We start from the raw sequence: 18,814 nt of genomic DNA, 5'->3' as shown, positions 1-18,814 counted from the left end.
CAATCAAGGGTGTGAAAAAAAAACATTTTGGAAATGGAGCGAAATGTTTGACGTGCCATATGTATGAGCCTTTCAACAAAACCGACACAAAGTATTATTAATGTAACTGCTATGGCTTCAATTATACTTTGAAAGCAAAGTTTTCTCGGAGGAAAAAAAAAAACTCATATGATTGATGGTCTCGGTACAAAATAAATGTAACAAAATAACAGTAGGATGTTATAATGAATCTGACTTTCTCATTTGCTTTTAGTGCGTGGCTACTAAAATGTTCGACGCAGAACCATTATCTTTCATTCAAAAAATGATTGGCTGATTTTTGCCCAACAGTGAAGATTCATCACATAACAAGAGAGGAAATAAAAATAAATAACATAAGCATCTGAGCGTCACTGTCATTTATTAATGTCAGAAGTAGCACAATTGTGGTTAATTTTTTTTATCTCCCACGTCTACTGGATGATAAAAACAAACAACCAAAACAACATCATTCTTATGAAGCAATTTGATGGTATACAATAATAAAATAAACAGACAGAAAATCTGACCCCATTGTTGGGTGAAATAACTTTTTTTAAAGCTTACAAGTCATACTAAGGGTCCCATATTTTGGTGAGTTAAACCTCTATAGAATGGCTCTAACGTGGATTTGGTATCGAACTGTCAATTTCATTGAAAAAAAAAAACCTTCACCCCTTGAAAGGAGTATTGAATACAATCAGAATGTATAAACTTTAAGTAAAACAGATGCATAAACTGTAACGAGACAGTCAGTAAATCCATGTATTAAAAAGCTCAGCATCTAAGGCTACGGCTGTTTTGTCATACGAGTATCTGTCATAAATCAGCAGCACGGGGGCGGACCCAAATGCAGGACTCTGAGATGAGGGCATGGTACTGAGTGTGGTTTTATTCCAAGTCAGGGTCATACACGGTGCAGCAGTCCGACAAGGCAGAGGCACAAAAACGCTAGACTAAAGGCAAGATCCAAACAACGTGAAACAAGATCCGATGACATATGGCACAAACTAAGAGACGCGACAAGACGTGGACAAACTAAAAGGGCACAGACTCGCTGTGACAAGGATCCCTCTACACTAGACTTACACACAATACTGGGGAATCCAACATGCAGTGAATGCAACAGAACGAACTGGCTAGACATGAACCCAACGGACTTGCCAAACTACAAGCCAAAAGGGATGAAGAATTCGCTGCCCTTCAAGTGCAGCGGGTCGAAGAATTTGCTGCCTTCCACCGCCATATCAAGGATCGATGGGAGCGGATGTATTCTACAATGAACTATGAATTTGCAGTTTCCATGAACCAGACTCAGCAGAGATTAATCGACTGGCCGAGGCCCCTTGTTTTTGTTCCGGCGACTGATCCTCTGCCGCTTCTCGCTCCTGTCTCGATGGCGACTAATCCATGGCCTGCCTCTCACTCATGTCTCGGCCGCGACCAATCCACAGTCGCTTCTTCCTCATGTCTCGGTGGTGCCTGACGCCCTTCCACCTCTTCCTCATGTTTTTGGACCTTCCTTCAAGCCTCGCGTTTTTGTGCCTCTGCCCTGTTTCGGACCACCTTTTGGTATCTACCTGGTTTTGGAATAAAGCCACTATGAACACTATGCCATTGCCTGGGAGTCCTGCATTTGGGTCCGCCCCTGTGCCGCTGGCCCATGACAGTATCCAGACAAGGCTCCACGGACAGCTATTTATGTTTGATCCAGTTTTGTATCTGCTTTTTCCATGTTTGGCTAAGACCACCCCCTTTCCTCTGGCTGGTTACCTCTGTGTAGAAGACCGACGTTTGTTATGTTGACAGCTCTGTATTCGTAGCAGAGAGGTAGGCAGAGAGCTTCCCTAGTGAAGTAGACAAGCTCAAGAAATTCCTGATTACAGGCCTCGTGCCAGAAAACCGGTTTGGTAAAATATGGCACCTTTAAGACAAGTCACGCAGTGTTTTTTTTTTTTTTTTTTTTTTTTTACAGGCCTGGATAAAATTACGGTACACCTAAAATTCTATTTTTGCAGCAGAATCTTTTGAGCCAATTAGCGCAATTTAATGATTGCTGGAATTCTGAATGACACCAATTTTTCTGACGCCGGGACAGTTCATTTCATTCCAAACTGCCTAAATAGATTCCATTGTAGAGATTCAAAATACTGTGTTGCCGGATGCTGTAAAGCAGCTGCAGAACAACACTCTGCAGCACATAATGCTCTCAAAAATGCTTTTAAAGTCTTCAGATTAATTTGAAGCCTGCACAAATCCAAGACACTGTGTACCAGATGCAGCAAAACAACCCTATAACATCACTCATCCTCTTCCATATTTCACAGTAGGTGCGGTGCTCTTTTCTTTCTATGCATCAGAGCTTATGTGACTTTCCTGAACAGCTGCAGTTTTGGATCATCTCTACAAAAGGAAATGCTCCCAAAAGCTTTGTTTTTCATCCATCTTCTTCTTCTTTTGCTTTCGGCTTCTCCTGTTAGGGGTCGCCACATTGGGTCGTCATCTTTTTCCATCTAAGCTTATCTCGTGCATCTTCCTCTAGTCTTCATGTCCTCCCTCACAACATCCATCAACCTTTTCTTTGGTCTTCCTCTCACTCTTTTGCCTGGCAGCTCCAATCCTCAGCACCTTTCTACAAATATACTCATTCTCTAGCCTCTCGACATGTCCAAACCATCGAAGTCTGCTCTCTCTCACCTTGTCTCCAAAACATCCAACTTTGGCTGTCCCTCTAATGAGCTCATTTCTAATCTTATCCAACCTGTTCACTCCAAGCGAGAACCTCAGCATCTTCATTTCTGCCACCTCCAGTTCTGCTTCCTGTCGTCTCTTCAGTGCCACCGTCCCTAATCAATACATCATGGCCGGCCTCACTACTGTTTTAAAAACTTTGCCCATCATCCGAGCGGATTCTCTTCTGTCGCATAGAACACCAGACACCGTCCGCCAACTGTTCCGACCCATTTCTTCACTTCCTTACCACACTCACCATTGTTCTGCATTGTTGACGTATTGAAGTATTTGAAGTCATCCACCCTCGCTATGTCTTCTCCCTGGAGCTTCACTGCTCCTCCTCCGTCCCTCCCATTCACGCGCATATATTCCGTTTTACTTCGGCTAATCTTCATTCCTCTCCTTTCCAGTACGTGCCTCCATCTTTCTAATTGTTCTTCCACCTTCTCCCAGCTTTCACTGCATATCACAATATCATGTGCGAACATCATGGTCCAAGGGGATTTTGTTGCTCATCAATAAGCCTTTTTAATTCCAATTTTATAAGTTTTGAGTTATTTGAGTGACCGAGCTTGTTACTGCACACCCCCACCGCCGCACTGTCTTTTACGGTACGGTATCAACAATTACAAAACTCCACATGTGAGTATCTAATTCACATTTTCAAACACTAAAATCGATGTTACAATCATGCCCAAAAAAGGACAGATACTATGCTCGAGTCATTTTGGAAAAGCAATACTTTTACACAACATTACGTTTATTTAATAGTCCGGCAAGGTTTATTATTGTTAAATACAATCTGAATGTATAAACTTTAAGTTATACAGATGCATAAACTGTAACGAGATAGTCAGTAAATCCACGGATTAAAAAGCTCAGCATCGAAGGCTACGGCTGTAAATGTGTAGAGGCACAGATATTCTTGCAAGGCACTTAAAAAAACACCTACGTGCTTGGAGAGACAAAATCTGTGCACTTTACTGCCCACTAAGTCCAACAAGTGTAGAATAAAAGCCAAAGCATTTCAAATTCGAGCAGGGCCATGGTGAACGCTCTTGGCTTGGAGATGACACTTGGAAGGACTCCGTCCTGAACAATGACTACAAACAGCAGATGGTCGAACAAGATGGGACGTCATGAGGATTGCGTGGGAATATAAAACGCCCATCTGTATCAGTGAGGGAATTTAGCAACTTAAATACATTTTTAAACGATCCCAAAAAAGTTCAACGATCCGGAAGTTTTCCAATCTCGATCGAGATGCCTCAGTTCAGTGTGCATCAAATGAATAACGCCACCTATATTTTGCTTCTTTGGGTTCTATTTTTCACACCTTAACTAAGGGTGTTAAAAAAATATGGTGAGTAGTACACTATACATCATAAGTTGTGTGAAAGTCACATTGAAAGGAATTACACTCCAATGTCACATTAAAGTGACACCAGTAGCACTGAAAAATGTAATGTAATGGAAGATACTTTGGTAAAATACGCCAAGGATCAGGAATGGCAATTTTTTTCAGTTTTTCATTTTTCATTGAAAATGCTGAATTTGAGGCAATTTAGCGCTCAGTATCTCACTCAAGAACAGTGCAACATTGGACAGTTGGAGCTGCGATTTGAACTACCGACCCTTTGGTCAATGGACGACCCGTTTTACCAACTGAATAACAGTAAAAAGACGGCGTGGATTGCATTGCTGCTTGTGGAGGCACCAAGTCGACAGGGTGCATTTGTCAATTAGCGTAGCAGATTGCGGCACGTGGCGCAGACCCAAAATTTTGCAACAAAAAAGTTTGCAAGTAATGGACCTTTCCGACCTGTCAATCACTTGTACGTTAATAGCCAATCAGATAGCCGCATTGTCTTAACCCCTGGCTTGACACGTACCTCTCGCCGTGTTGTCCCACAAAGCAATACTGGTTGCCAGTAGAGTGCGCTTGGAAAAGTTAATGTTACGGAGAAAATGGTCCTCAGATGCGCTTGGGAATGTGCAATTCTGATGAAACATATCCTGCTAGGTTACAAGGGTTGATCCATTTTCCAAAATTTCCTGAATGAAGTGTGTACTGTTTTATGCCAAAGAGGTTGGGTTAGGGATACGTAAATGCACCATGTCATACAAGAGAAATGTCTATTTGCTCATTTGTATCACATCAGACTTTTAAGACAGAGCACTGGGTTCCATTACGAGCTAAGTCAAACTTTTTCATCTGGCGACTACGGTACTGACTGAGTTAATCACAATTGTTTAAATGCACTTGTATAAATCAAACTTAACTCACTTCTAAAGACTACAATGATATTACTCGTGATCTTTCCAAGTAAAAAGTACTCACCCTGCTTTACATGTGTAGTACGATTCCACTATTTCATCCAGTTGGATTTCAATATGAAGTTTGTGAGGTGTCAAACTTTTTTGCATCAATCGCCAACATTTTGCTGTAACTCTGATGTTGCGGCCCGCTCCGTCCGAAATCTTAATTGCGTTTACATATCCTTGCGTGAAATAGTTGAGACCTCTCTGTAGAACTCTTTTGGACAAGTCTGCCGCATTTTGCAAAAAAACATCCCGCAATATTATCTGGAATACGCAATAGAGAATCTACTTCAAACCTGTTCTGTTCAATCGCCATTTTGTAAGCTTGTGGGACATGGCAAATGTAGCTGGGGCGGGGGGGGGGGGGGGGGAGAGCTTAAGATCGCCAGTCGGAAAGGTCCATTGGCACCCCCGTTTATAACGACCACAGGCGCAATGCACAAATCTTATCCATCTGAAGCTCAATTCACATCAACATAGTTCCTTGACCCCATAAGCAATCGATGTACTCCTTTTGTCTAAGAAAACAAATAAATAAATAGATAACATAAAAACATAGATATCTGTGAATAAGTCAACATGTGACTATGTCATTGTTAGAAGATAATGCTTATAATGCTGTTATGAAATGGTAATCTGTTCTTAGCTTTTGCCTTGGACGAGATTCCATTCAAACGTACGCGCAATAGGATTGGCGATTGACAATTGACCTTCAGCCGGTATTCTTGCCAAGTTATGCGGAGACAAACTCAGCGCAGTGGCTGTATTCGATCAATGTCTGCATTATCATAGATATTATGCCAGATATTTGTGTATTTAAAATTGTAGCCCTCCTTTCCCACAGAGGCATACGAACACTCCATAATGAACCGTTTGCATATAAAAGCCTTGAAGTGGAAGAGAGGAAATGTGGCGACGTCGGCGTCACAATCACAAACAGACCAAGAATAAAAATCGGACTGAAACTTGGCTTTACGTTCCAATCCCAACCTGACTAAAGAGGCACACACACGAAGGGTATACAAACTCGAGAAATCCAAAGCCCCAGATTTTTTGATTTATGCGCTTGGCCCCGCGTCTTTCTACCGAACCATCGCACGCTTGCACGTCTGCAGTGTTGGCAGCGGTGTCGCTGTGATAAATGCAGATGCGAGACAAATGATGGCCAGCTTGCTTGTAAAAAAAAGCTGATATGGCTGGGAGCGATTTTTACCCCGACGGCAGTTTCAAAACAGTTTGCCTTAGTGAAACTACAACAGTCCATCCATTTTCTATAGAGTTTGTCGTCTGGGTTAAAGGTGAGCTCGAGCCTACGGTCCTCTGACCGGACTCTCCAAAAAGCGCATTTAACAGCTGCAACTCATTCAGAATGCTGCAGCTCGGGTGCTGACCAGAACAAAGCGGTCAGAGCATAGAACTCCAATCCTAAAATCCTTGCACTGTCTTCCAGTCAGCTTTAGCATAGATTTTAAAATTCTGCGACTGGTCTATGAATCACTAAATGGTTTAAGTCCTGAATACATGAAAGAAATGCTTACGGAATACAAACCCAGTCGAGCTCTGAGATCGACAGACTCGGGTCTAATAGTGGAGTGCAGAGTCCAAAGGAAACATGGCGAAGTAGCATTTAGCTATTATGCTGCAGACAAATGGAATAAGTTGAGATCCGAGACACCTCGGTTCAGTTTCAGGTCAAACTGGGACCATATTGGGAGTTGAGACCACAGTATGGATTCATCCATCCATCCATCCATTTTCTTTGCCGCTCATCCTCACAAAGGGCCGGAGCCTATCCCAGCTGTCAACGGGCAGGAGGCGGGGTACACCCTGAACTGGTTGCCAGCCAATCGCAGGGCACATTGAGATAAACAGCTGCACTCACAATCACACCTAGGGGCAATTCAGAGTGTCCAATTAATGTTGCATGTTTTTGGGATGTGGGAGGAAACCGGAGTGCCCGGAGAAAACCCACGCAGGCACGGGGGGAGAACATGCAAAATCCACATAGGCGGGGCCGGGATTGAACCCGGGATCTCAGAACTGTGTAGCCAACCTTTTCCAGCTAATCCACCGTGGCGCCATTTTTATAATTTCCTGTCTTAATACAAAACCTTGGATGCGTATTTCATGTCAACCTCTGAGGAACTAGTTTGGTTGTGACGATTCTTGTGACCTTTTTCGCAACTCTTGTTCCAGACAATTGACACTCGGAATAATAAGCAAAGGAAAATAAACTCAGATTCGAATGCCTTTACGAGTGTTTATGTGAGTTTATGACTTTACAGTACATGAATTTTCGGACTCAAAGAAATCAGTGCTCGTACGCAGTATGAAATTTATAATATAAATTAAAATAACTACAGTTGAATTATTGAACAGATAATTTCTCAATAGACGGTTTTGTTATTGTGAGCGTTTATTGTTGCTGCAGTAATAAAACTATTTTGGAGGTGGCGTATATGAAATTGGAAATAGGACGGACGGAGATAAAGTTATAATATTTGATCTAAAGTCATCTTTTTCACAAAACTGTCTGGCAAAATGGACAAAAACTACCAAAACATATTGAGGACTCTAGAAGAACTAAGAGACTGAATCGTGAAACATACTGTCCTTTGACCTATGAACAATTTTTGGTCAACCACAGAAAAACGAGAGAAATAGACTAATTGAATCTTTTTTTCTTCTTTTACCAGTCATTTTTTTTTGGTAATAACTGTATTACCAGTATTTTTTCCCATTCATGTTTTCAGGTTAACACCTGTATGATAACTAAGAATGCAAATTAATTAATTAAAACAAAAAAGAACTGTGTGTGACTAAAATTAATATTGCATTGTTTTTACATCTTAACACTGTAACGTTGTGGCAACAATTTTACCCTCGGAATGGAAGGGATTATTTTGTACTTCCAAAAGGACACATCTTTCAAAAAAAAAAAAAAAGTACTGCGCGATACTTTACACCTGACACTCCTTCAGTCTTCATTTGCCGGGCCAAGCCGCCTCTCATCTCTTTAATAACAGCGGCGCACCGTGCTTGACAGAAGTGGCGCGCGCTAAAAGGCTCGCCCTTAAAGCGCCACTTCAGGAAATGAAAAGCCCTCTGTGAGTACGCTCAGACAGGAACGATCACTGGCTTGTATTTTCTACGCCTAACGGTGAGGGGGGAGGGCGGGGGGGCACCTTTGGCGAAGTGATCTGCGGCAATGCGTCTCCTCCATTGACACCTGGATGCTTTGCATAATTATAATAACACTCACTCAAGCAGGGACCTCGGCCAAGGACAAACAATTCTTTTTTTTTTTTTTTTTTTGGGAATCAGCTGCAAATTGTATTGTTTTACTGTAACCTTTTGCATATGGCTGCAGTGTGTCATTAAGCTTCATGTATTATTCATTGGGAAGTTTTAAAAAATGACCTATTCTGTCACGTTAACAAAAGGTAGAGATGAAAGTGGACTTTCGTGAAAATTCCTGAAAATACAAATGCGAGCACTAGGGGGAAATTTTTGAAAAAATGGATGGCTGTGGTGCCTTCTGGCGATATCTGTGAGCAAAATTCAGACAAAAATTGAAAGTAAAATTTCTAATTTCTCGATGGCTAGCAACTGCACGCACTCACTCATCATTTATCTCGCGTGCAAAATAAGGGTAAACTCACCCCAATTTGAAAAGGTCCGGTGAAGTAATCCAAGTTGGTCTGAATGAAACCAATGTTTTCTAGACCCAGCTCAGTGCTGCGACTGTGCGCCCTGATCAGAGATTCTTCCTTGTTTTCTATGAGGATTACCTGGAAAAAATATTGATTCTTTGGTCAAACATTTGACTGCGACTCACCGTTACTTATCCGCAAAGCACGCGTAACGTTACCTGACACTGCGGGAGGGCGTGAGACAGAACGATGCCCACATGGCCCTGGCGGTAAAAAGCAGATGAGTTATGGATAGTAATGCCTTTAAATTGTAGTACTGGCCTTCAAGCAATACCATGACTCGCTCTGAGCAAACGCTCCCTATCAGCAGACCGACAGCCGGTAACAGGAAATAATCACACAGAATAGAAAAAAGCTATTTCGCTGTTAACAAATACCCCTGCTGGATTGACAAAATGAAATAGATTTTTTTTTTTTTTAAATCACCGTTCCGCTGCAAAAATCCACAATGGTGTACCCTGGTTTGGCTAGCTGCGTCACCATGGCAACCAGGTTATTCAGCTGCTGCCTCTTCCTCACTGTGCGGACGCTTGACATTTTCCCTGGGAGAGAGCACAAAAGTCCAAGAATATGACGCCAGATAAAAAAAAAAAAAAAAGGAAAAATAACTGTGCTTGGAATTTGTATAGTGTACAATATAATTCCCTCCAAAAGATGTCCTCTATTTTCCATGAGGAAAAAAGTGGTCTGTATTAATCGTTTCCATTCTTAGACACGACTGTCCAGATGTGTCCATTTGAACACCGTTGCTAAGCAAAACAGCAGCACCAAGGCGTGTAAACATATGAATTCATACTGCAGTCTTAACAGATGTTGCAATGTTAAAAAAACAAAAAAATATCTTACGCTATGTGAAGACAATTAAGGCCCTAGAAAATGATGATATGTAGCCACTCCAAAATTATGTTGAGTGTGGACATTGTTCAATTATATTCTGGTGAGCTAAACAGCTATTACCGTAATTTCCGGCCAATCAGCCGCGACTTTTTTCACACGCTTTCAAGAATGCGGTTTACGCGGTGATGCAGCTAATTTGTGCATTTTTTTCTAACGGCCGCAAGGGGGCACTTGACCGGAAAAGGTAAGATTGAGACCGGTGGAATATATGTGCCGTGGAAGTGATTTTTACCCGTCCGGCCCTGTTAGTCCTGCGTTCGCGTGTTACTGCCGTGTCTCAAGAGATTTTTACCGATATGTTTTTTTTTTTAACCGGCACTGTGAGCGCGGCGCTAGCGTTAGCACGGCGGCGGTAGTGTTGAACTCTCTGTGTACCGTCTTTGTAAATATCTCGTGTTTCAATGTGGGCACTTGCGGCTTTTACACAGCTGCGGCGTACATATGTACCAAACGGTATTTTCTAATTTTTACCAGTATGTTTTATATAACCGGCCCTGTGAACGCAGCGATGCTAGCGTTAGCGCGCCGCGAGCGTTAAACTCTCTGTCTACCGTCTTTCTTTGTAAATATTTCAACGTGGGCACTTGCGGCTTTTACACAGGTGCGTATGAACCAAATGGTATTTCCTTTACAAATGTACTGGGTGAGCCTTATAACCAGGTGCGCTCTGTAGGCCGGGAATTACAGTAATCTTGAACAATTTGCTTCCTTTGTTTCTGCTTTGCTGCACCTTTCCATAATTTCTATTTAAAATTCTAGATTTCATTACCATATTCCATATGTGTTTAAAAACAAAAAAATGAAGACAAAAACTTTGGGGTATCCAAAGTATGTATCGCAGCTGATCTCCGAATCGCTATTGTTGGTGACCACACAGAAGGATTTGCCTTCGTATCCATCCCTCCATCCATCCATTCATTTCCTTAGCCACTTATCCTCACAATGGCCGCGGGAGTACTGTAGCCTATCCCAGCTGTCAACGGGCAGGAAGTAGGGTACACCCTGAACTGGTTGCCAGCTAATTGCAGGGCACATGGAGACAGACAACAGCCCCACTCACAATCACACCTTGGGTCAATTTAGTGTGTCCAATTAATGTTGCTTGTTTTTGGGATGTGGGAGGAAACCCGTGCAGGCACGGGGAGAACATGCAAACTCCACACAGGGAGGGGCTGGGATTGAACCCGAGTCCTCAGAACTGTGAGGCCAACACTTCCCGGCTGCCCCACCGTGCCGCCACCACCGTATTCAAAGCTGTTTAAATTTTAATGATTGTCAACAGACTCCAAAATAACAAAATAATCACTCAGAAAAATGTTCTGGACATCTCATAATCTGCCTTTCACTAAATTTGTTAAAAAAAAAAAAACAAACAAGCTCAGCAATGGTTAAATAGGATGGATTATCATTATGATCGTTTGAATGATAGAAGGTAGGGTGAGTTCAGTCTTGCAAAATTGGGTTACGCACTGAAAAATGGATGTCCGCAAAACTGAGGGAGCGTTTGTACGCGGAACCTTTCAAAAATGCAACGCTTGTCTCGGATAAAAAGAGGAAAACCGATACATTCTTTTTTTTTTTATACGACAGCAACAAATTTCGCATCTTCATTACAACAGATACGACTCTCTCGTTTAAAGAAATGCGTCCAAATCAAAACACGCGGGGGAGGCTCTCTGAACCTCTGTGGACTGACTGCTTTTGCCGGCAACGTGAGAGAAACGAGAGGGAAGCAAACGGCCATAAAACAACTCACAAAAGAAGAGGAACAGAAATACACATTGAGTAGCAGCAGTATTGCAATATGATATTTTATGCAGTCTGATGCAAGGGTATTTAGTGTATTCAGCATCAGCAGCATTACAGTCATTTTCTTGATAGCAGCTGCAAGGATTTCAAATCTTTCTTTCCGTTTAATGACGTCATCACTCCTCAACCGCAGTGTGATGTGACCCAGGTGTTTTATTATGAAAGCCTTTTCTCTGAAATTCCGCAGGCTACTTCGCGACGAAGAGAACACAACATCGATGAAAAAGGAGTGCTCCATTTCCGAGAAGCTTCCCCCGACGCATTGTGTCAATTGTACGTGGTTGAGTTTGGAGGAGGGAGGAGGGCCCATTAGCCCGGGCGACGGCTGCTGGCGCTAAACCCCGAGTGGCTCCATTAGCCTTCGATTCTGCAGGACCTGCTGGGGATTTATCGGCGGGCCCCGTCGTCAGATTAGAATGTAAACACGGCGCGAGGAGGCTCTTCGGCGTGAGCGCCGCGGGGGGTTCCGAGAGCGCCAGTCGCTCTCCCGTGGGAAATACGGGCGTTCGCGCAAGGAGGGTTGCGGAAAGATCGCAGATTAAGCTACGCTCGAGTGGCATTTGCAGAATTCTTTTTGGGCACAGGTTTAGGCAGGTGTTCATTCTGGGAGAAATTATTTTGTGTACTACTTGAAGATGTGGTGAAGATTGCGTACACTGTACGCATTAAAGGGGACATGTCATGGAAAATTACTGGTGATTGTTTGAGAGGGGTGCCCCGCAATTGGCTGGCAACAAGTTCAGGGAGTACCCTGCTTCCTGCCCGTTGACAGCTGGGATAGGCCACACCACTCCTGCTACCATTGTGAGGATAAGCAGCTCAGAAGATGGATGGATGGATGGATGTTTGAGAGGGCGGCACAGTGCAACCGTTTAGAGCATTGGCTTCACAGTTCTGAGGACCGGGGTTCAGATCCATGCCCTGCCTGTGTAGGGTCTGCATGTTCTCCCCGTGCCTGCGTGAGTTTTCTCCGGGCAGTCCGGTTTCCTCCCCCATCCCCAAAATATACATTAGTTGTAGACTCTAAATTGCCCATAGGTGTGATTGTGAGAGTGACAGTTTTCTGTCTCTGTGTGCCCTGTGATTGGCTGGCTACCGTTCAGGGTGTACCTCCCCTCCTGCCCGAAGATAGCAGGGAAATGCTCCAGCACTACCCTGACCCTTGTGAGGATAAGCAGAATGGAGGATGAATGAATGGATGCTTATGAGGGTGGCTCAACATTTTTAACATTCTAAAACTATGCACGTTCAGCGTAGGGGTTGCACATTTGCAACAGGTTTCATATAATCGAGAATTTTAAGTCCAGAGTATCATTTTCTGAACGTATCTGATTTTTCTCTTTGCAAAATTTTATTTGGTCCATAGAGGGTTAATGAAGACTGGATGTGAGTGTGAATGGGGGACTGTCGATACAGTGGAACCTCAAGAGAATGGACTAATAGGGGCAGGGAGGGTGGGGGTAGGGGGTCCGATCCAGCCCTTTTTGTTACATGAAAGAAAGCACTTTTTGCATGCACCCATATTAGTACACAGTTCAAAATTATTGTTTCGTAGGTTTCTTCCCCCCCCCCCATGGCCTAAAACATCCAGTACAGTACAAAGATTTTGTAAATAAACATAAAAACGTTTGAAAATGTTTGAAAGTTTCACATTTTATCCAAACTTAGCACACCAGTGTGCTTGTTCATGGCGACATAGTCGTAGGAGAGTCACTTTTATTTGCGGTGAGGATTTAGTTTGCTTCCTAGGTACAAATCTGTTCCTAAAGACAAACTGCTTGATGAAAACAAAAAAAATTAAAAACTGCGTGTTCCAGACTCCAAATTCTTGTGTTCTTTTATTCCTCAACCATGCTGCTCTCTCTGCTCTATGTGCAAAAGACAATAGATATTGTCACATGACCACCATGTCAGTGCCCCACATTCAACATGGCTGCAACGTAGGCACGGAGGGATCGAATATCATTCTATACCCGTGACCTGAAAATACGTCCGTCCTATTTTCTACCCGTATTGCGCACAGTGCCAGTGAACAACAGAGTCCAATTCTGCAGCTCTCAGAATTTGTCATCTGCTAAGGAAGTGACAAATGGGAAGTATTTTTTGACACATTGTTGAGTCCTGATGGGCTGTTCTCTATGGTATTCGTGAAATTAGTGTCCATTTTATTAATGTTACACTGTATTTGCCCTGCAATCGGCATCCGACCAATCCGGGGTGTACGCCGCCGAGCTTCCAAACGTCGACAAGGATAAGCTCCAGCACACCTGTGACCGGAATGATGACAAGCGCTATCGGGAATCAATAGATGGATAATGAGGAAAATTGACTTTTTAATAGCTTGTAAACAAACTGTTATATCTCTCGGGTCCCGGTCCACACAGCAAGTGGTAAATTAAACATCCATGCATTTTCTGAGGCGCTTATCCTCACAAGGGCCGCGGGAGTGCTGGAGCCGAGCCCAGCTGTCAACGGGCAGGAGGCGGGGTACACCCTGAACTGGTTGCCGGCCAATCGCAGGTCACATAGAGAGAGTCGCACTCACAATCACACCTAGGGTCAATTTTAGAGTGTCCAATTAATGTTGCATGTTTTGGGGGAGCATGCAAACTCTACACAGGTGGATTTGGGATTGAACCCGGGACCTCAGAACTGTGAAGCCAACGCTTTACCAGTGGCGGCACGGTGACTTAGCTGGAAAGCGTTGGCCTCACGGTTCTGAGGTCCCGGGTTCAATCCCGGACCCGACTGTGTGGAGTTTGCATGTTCTCCCTGTGCCTGCGTGGGTTTCCACCTGGCACTCCGGTTTCCTCCCACATCCCAAAAACATGCAACATTAATTGGACACTCTGAATTGCCGCGAGGTGTGACTGTGAGCGCGACTGTTGTCTGTCTCCATGTGCCCAGCGATTGGCTGGCAACCAGTTTAGGGTGTACCCCGCCTCCTGCCCGTTGACAGCTGGGATAGGCTCCAGCACTCCCCGCGACCCTCGTGGGGATAAGCGGCAAAGAAAATGGATGGATGGATGTCTTTGGGATGCGGGAGGAAACCGGAGTGCCCATAGAAAACCCACGCAGGCAGAGGGAGAACATGCGAACTTTACACAGGTGGGACCGGGATTGAACCCGGGACCTCAGAATTGTGAGGCCAATGCTTTCCAGCTAAGTCACTGTGCCGCCACTCATAATCATACGTAAAGGAAATTTCACCAACTCATGGATGTCTTTCGGATGTAGGAGGAAACCAGAGTCCCTGGAGAAAACCCACGCAGGCACGGGAAGAACGTACAAAACTCCACGCAGGTGAGACCGTGATTTGAACCCCCGGTCCTCAGAACTGTGAGGCCAATGCTTTAACTTGTCGTACCACCAGAATTTGCATTAAAAAAAATCGAGTAAATTCTTTCAAAGCTTAAAAAAAAATACACAACATTTTATTCCTGGGCACTTACTGTAAATACAAAGAATCTAGTTGGTTACTTTTAAATAGTATAGACAAATAATAGTACTCCTTTATGAAAGTTCGCTTTCACGAAAGCTGTCACTGATATTTTTTGTGCACTAGCAAAAAGCCGTGATGACAGCAAAAATGGGACGCTAATGAAGTCAAACTGAGGAGGAAAAAACTTCTCAGCATGGATCCTTCATCGGCTGTGGAATCTGTCAAAACATGACCAGACGGGGCTGCGGGCGAGAGGTCGGCTCGTGCAGGTTGTAGCGTGTACCTTGCTCGTCTGCGCGCTTTGGCCTTGCAAACGTACAAACAGTGTCATATCCATTTACCTCTCAGCCAAACAAATTGTCACGAACCTCAGGTGCGGGAGCGGGCCAAAATGCAGGACTTCGAGGCAGAGGGATAATGTTCAAGGTGGTTTATTCCGGAAACTCATGACACAAATTAAATCAAATATGGAACTACCTTCTGATACTATCTCAGATAAAAAAACTGAAACTGAAAAACTGCTTCATTTATGGTACTCGTCTCGTAAGCCATCGATGTCTGGTGGGTGGTATTTGTGTTTGCCGATATATCTTCTGCATGCACACACACACACACACACCAATTGAAAAACTATAATTTGTCCCGACAAACGTGGTTTTTGAGATTAGGGCACAGCGCAATGACATAGTTTGTGCAGTGGTGTCATCATTAGGCCTTTCACAGTTTAAGTGTTAACTCGTGATTAATGACAAAAAAAATGATTGCATTAATCATGGATAAAGTCAAATTAATCTATATTGACCACACACCAATGGATATCTGAAATGAATGAACGAAATATAGTTTGACACGCCCAGTAACAATACATTGTTGCCCTACTTAATGGTTTTTTTTTTTTGGGGTTGTTTTATATTCATGGTGTACAAGTGTTTAGTACACATATACAGTGTGTACTGTATTATGACTCTACTACATAAGTAGATGTTAGTTATAAACTACAGTGTTACATTGCTGCTGTAGGAGTGGAACTCCATAGTAACCCAACAAACATTTGTGTATTTATATATAATCACTGGCAGGTTTTTGTGTTCGCCACTGTGTATATTTGCAAACACAACATGGATGTATCCACATAATAATTGACAAAGTGTAATTCAGCAAGAAGAATCATTTTTATAATTGATGGTTTCACACTAGAAAAATAACACAAATGCCCAATAATCAAAAGTCAAGGGGAATTGCTTTCATTCAAAAATGACTTCATCTTGAACATAATTGAACCTGAATACTCACGACAAAAACACATTTTGTGAAAACGAGGATTTCTCCAAGTTGCGTCTTTCATCATTTCCTCCCTGATTTTTGGAAACATATTAAAATAGAGATAACTCTGATAATTTTAGTCACTGTATTCGACTGAATTTCAATAGTTTAATTTCTAATATTTTCCTGTGCGGTTCAGAATAATTATTACTATGAAACTCTCGAGCCGTCGCGGCTCCAAGCAAACATGTAGTGTCACATACCAGAATGCCTCAAAATGATTTGTCAAGAGCTTAAGCCCTCGCTCATTTCCCCTGGAGTTATTTTTCTCGTCAAATTAGCCGACAAACAAACACAAGGACAGACTGTCCAACACACGTCCACAGTAAAAAAAAAAAAAAAAAAGTTTTAAAACCAAAATTGTCAAGACTGAGGCCCGCAAGACCCACATTTACGGCAAATGGACCATTTCTTCCTCGTTCAGCATGAAATAAACGAACAAAGTACGGCCAAGAAATCAGTCACTATTTGAATTCATTCTCCTCCTTTTGGCTGACATTGACTGCCAAGTTGGGCGCGTCTGGCACAGCACGTCCCTGGAGTGCTGTTTCGAAAACATCAACACTCTTGATTTTGGACTTTGGGAGTCAATCCATCCTGTCAGTAGAGGCAGAATGCGTCACTGGATTGTTGTTAACGCTGAGCAGCCCCGCATTTACTTCTCCGCCAGAGACTCGTCATAACACGTCAATTTTACCAGGACCGCAGGGGAAACTGTTGTGTCAGTGGACCTGAGAGCGACGGCTCGGTAACCGGTAAACATGCTGCAAAGGCTACAAGTGTAAAGTGGCCAAAATGCTCTGTGGGTTTCTCAGCAAAGCCTGAGAAGGTTTCCCGAAGAGAGCTGCAGTGATGATGAATAATTCAAAATATTAAAAAAAAAAAAAAAAATCTTGCTCATTCAGCAAGATCCGCTGAAAGGAGGTGATAAATAGGTACCGCGCAAAGTCGCATCTACATTAAAACAATAGAAATTCACGGTGATATAATGGAGTTGACATCAAAAGATGGATGCGAGACCAAAATTTCAGCTTTTACTTTCAGATATTCGCATCTGGACTTGGATACACAAAAGATAGCAAGCACGTTTCGTTGCCCAGGTGTTTATTTGTGTTTATTTATTCCATGAAATGCTCATTTTCGGATTGTTACGGTGGCGCATCTGGAAAGCGTTGGCCTCACAGATCTGAGGACCCGGGTTCAATCCCAGCCTTCGCCGGTGTGGAGTTTGCATGTTTACTCCGAGCACTCACAAAATCATGCACCCTTAATTGGACACTCTAAATTGCCCCTCGGTGTGATTGTGAGTGCCGCTGTTTGTCTCGATGTGCCCTGTGATTGGCTGGCGACCAGTTCAGGGTGTACCCTGCCTCCTGCCCGATGACAGCTGGGATAGGCTCCAGCACTCCTGCGACCATTGTGAGGATAAGCGGCGAAGAAAATGGATGGATGGAAGTAAAAAAAAAGTGCGCCAAATATTTATTTGATTAAGAGTAAGAAACGCCTCAGTCAAAAAAAGTACTCGAGTAAACTTAAAACATGCATATGGCCTTAAAGAAACATTATTTGCTTAAATTACTGTCTTGAGAAGCTGTTTGCTGACCAGACTTAATGATGTGTGTGTCTTTAAACGGGGGAGAGTGGGAGGTGACGGGGGGAGAGGGAATCTGCACCTTACCAAAACATTTTTTCTGAGGTTTCTCAAGGACTGTCATAATTTAAGCTGCATGACAAAGCTGTTTCTGTATAGTAAATAAACACTCAAGATGCAGTCCCCCCCCCCCCCCAGGGAAAAAAAAATTTGTGACTTTGATCGGCTCATAACGGGTTTAGCTGCAGTCATGTCTCTCCCTTGTTGCGATGCGATTGGTGAATTGGAGTCAAATGACACGAACGATCACACTGGATTGGCGCAACGGCGCGCTATGCGGAAATTTAGAAGAAGTCCAAAACAAGAGTAATGGATCAATAAAAGCAGCAAGCGTCATGTAGACAATTGACAGAGAGTAAAAGGATCAATTCTTCTTGACATAAATCCATCCATCCATTTTCTTTGTCACTTATCCTCACGAGGGTCGCGAGGAGTGCTGGAGCCTCTCCCAGTTGACTGATTGATCAGCAAACTCACCAGACCTCAACCCCATGGAGAGTCTTTTTTTTTTGTTTCTTAATTGGTTCTCATGAAACATTCCTTTTTAAGATCCATCAATCCATCCATTTTCTTTTGCTGCTTATCCTCATTAGGGTTGCGGGGAGTAATGGAGCCGATCCCAGCTGTGAACGGGCAGGAGGCGGGGTACACCCTGAACTGGTTGCCAGCCAATCGCAGGGCACATAGTGACAAATAGCCGCACTCAAAATCACACCTATGGGCAATTTAGAGTGTCCAATTAATGTTGTATGTTTTTGGGATATGGGAGGAAACCGGAGTGCCCGGAGAAAACCCACACAGGCACGGGGAGAACATGCAAACTCCATATAGGCGGGGTCGGGATTGAACCCGGGTCCTCAGTACAACGCTTTACCAGCTGAGCCACCGTGCCACCTCTTTACATAA

General features: G+C 43.3%; 1 protein-coding gene across 2 annotated transcripts in view; it reads right to left on the bottom strand.

Annotated features, from left to right (window-relative positions):
- gstcd (glutathione S-transferase, C-terminal domain containing) overlaps positions 1-18,814 on the bottom strand; it is a 53,083-nt gene that overhangs the window by 11,388 nt on the left and 22,881 nt on the right. For both annotated transcript variants that reach the window (XM_061830370.1, XM_061830371.1), the window contains exons 5-7: positions 9,213-9,328; positions 8,945-8,989; positions 8,736-8,864 (exon numbers count right to left, since the gene is read on the bottom strand). In XM_061830370.1, coding sequence (XP_061686354.1) covers positions 8,736-8,864; positions 8,945-8,989; positions 9,213-9,328 — 290 coding nt within the window. The remainder of the gene's footprint in view (positions 1-8,735; positions 8,865-8,944; positions 8,990-9,212; positions 9,329-18,814) is intronic.

Source organism: Syngnathoides biaculeatus, chromosome 9 (genome assembly GCF_019802595.1).
Source record: "Syngnathoides biaculeatus isolate LvHL_M chromosome 9, ASM1980259v1, whole genome shotgun sequence".
NCBI classification, from domain to species: domain Eukaryota; kingdom Metazoa; phylum Chordata; class Actinopteri; order Syngnathiformes; family Syngnathidae; genus Syngnathoides; species Syngnathoides biaculeatus.
This window is presented reverse-complemented; position numbering and strand designations above follow the sequence as displayed.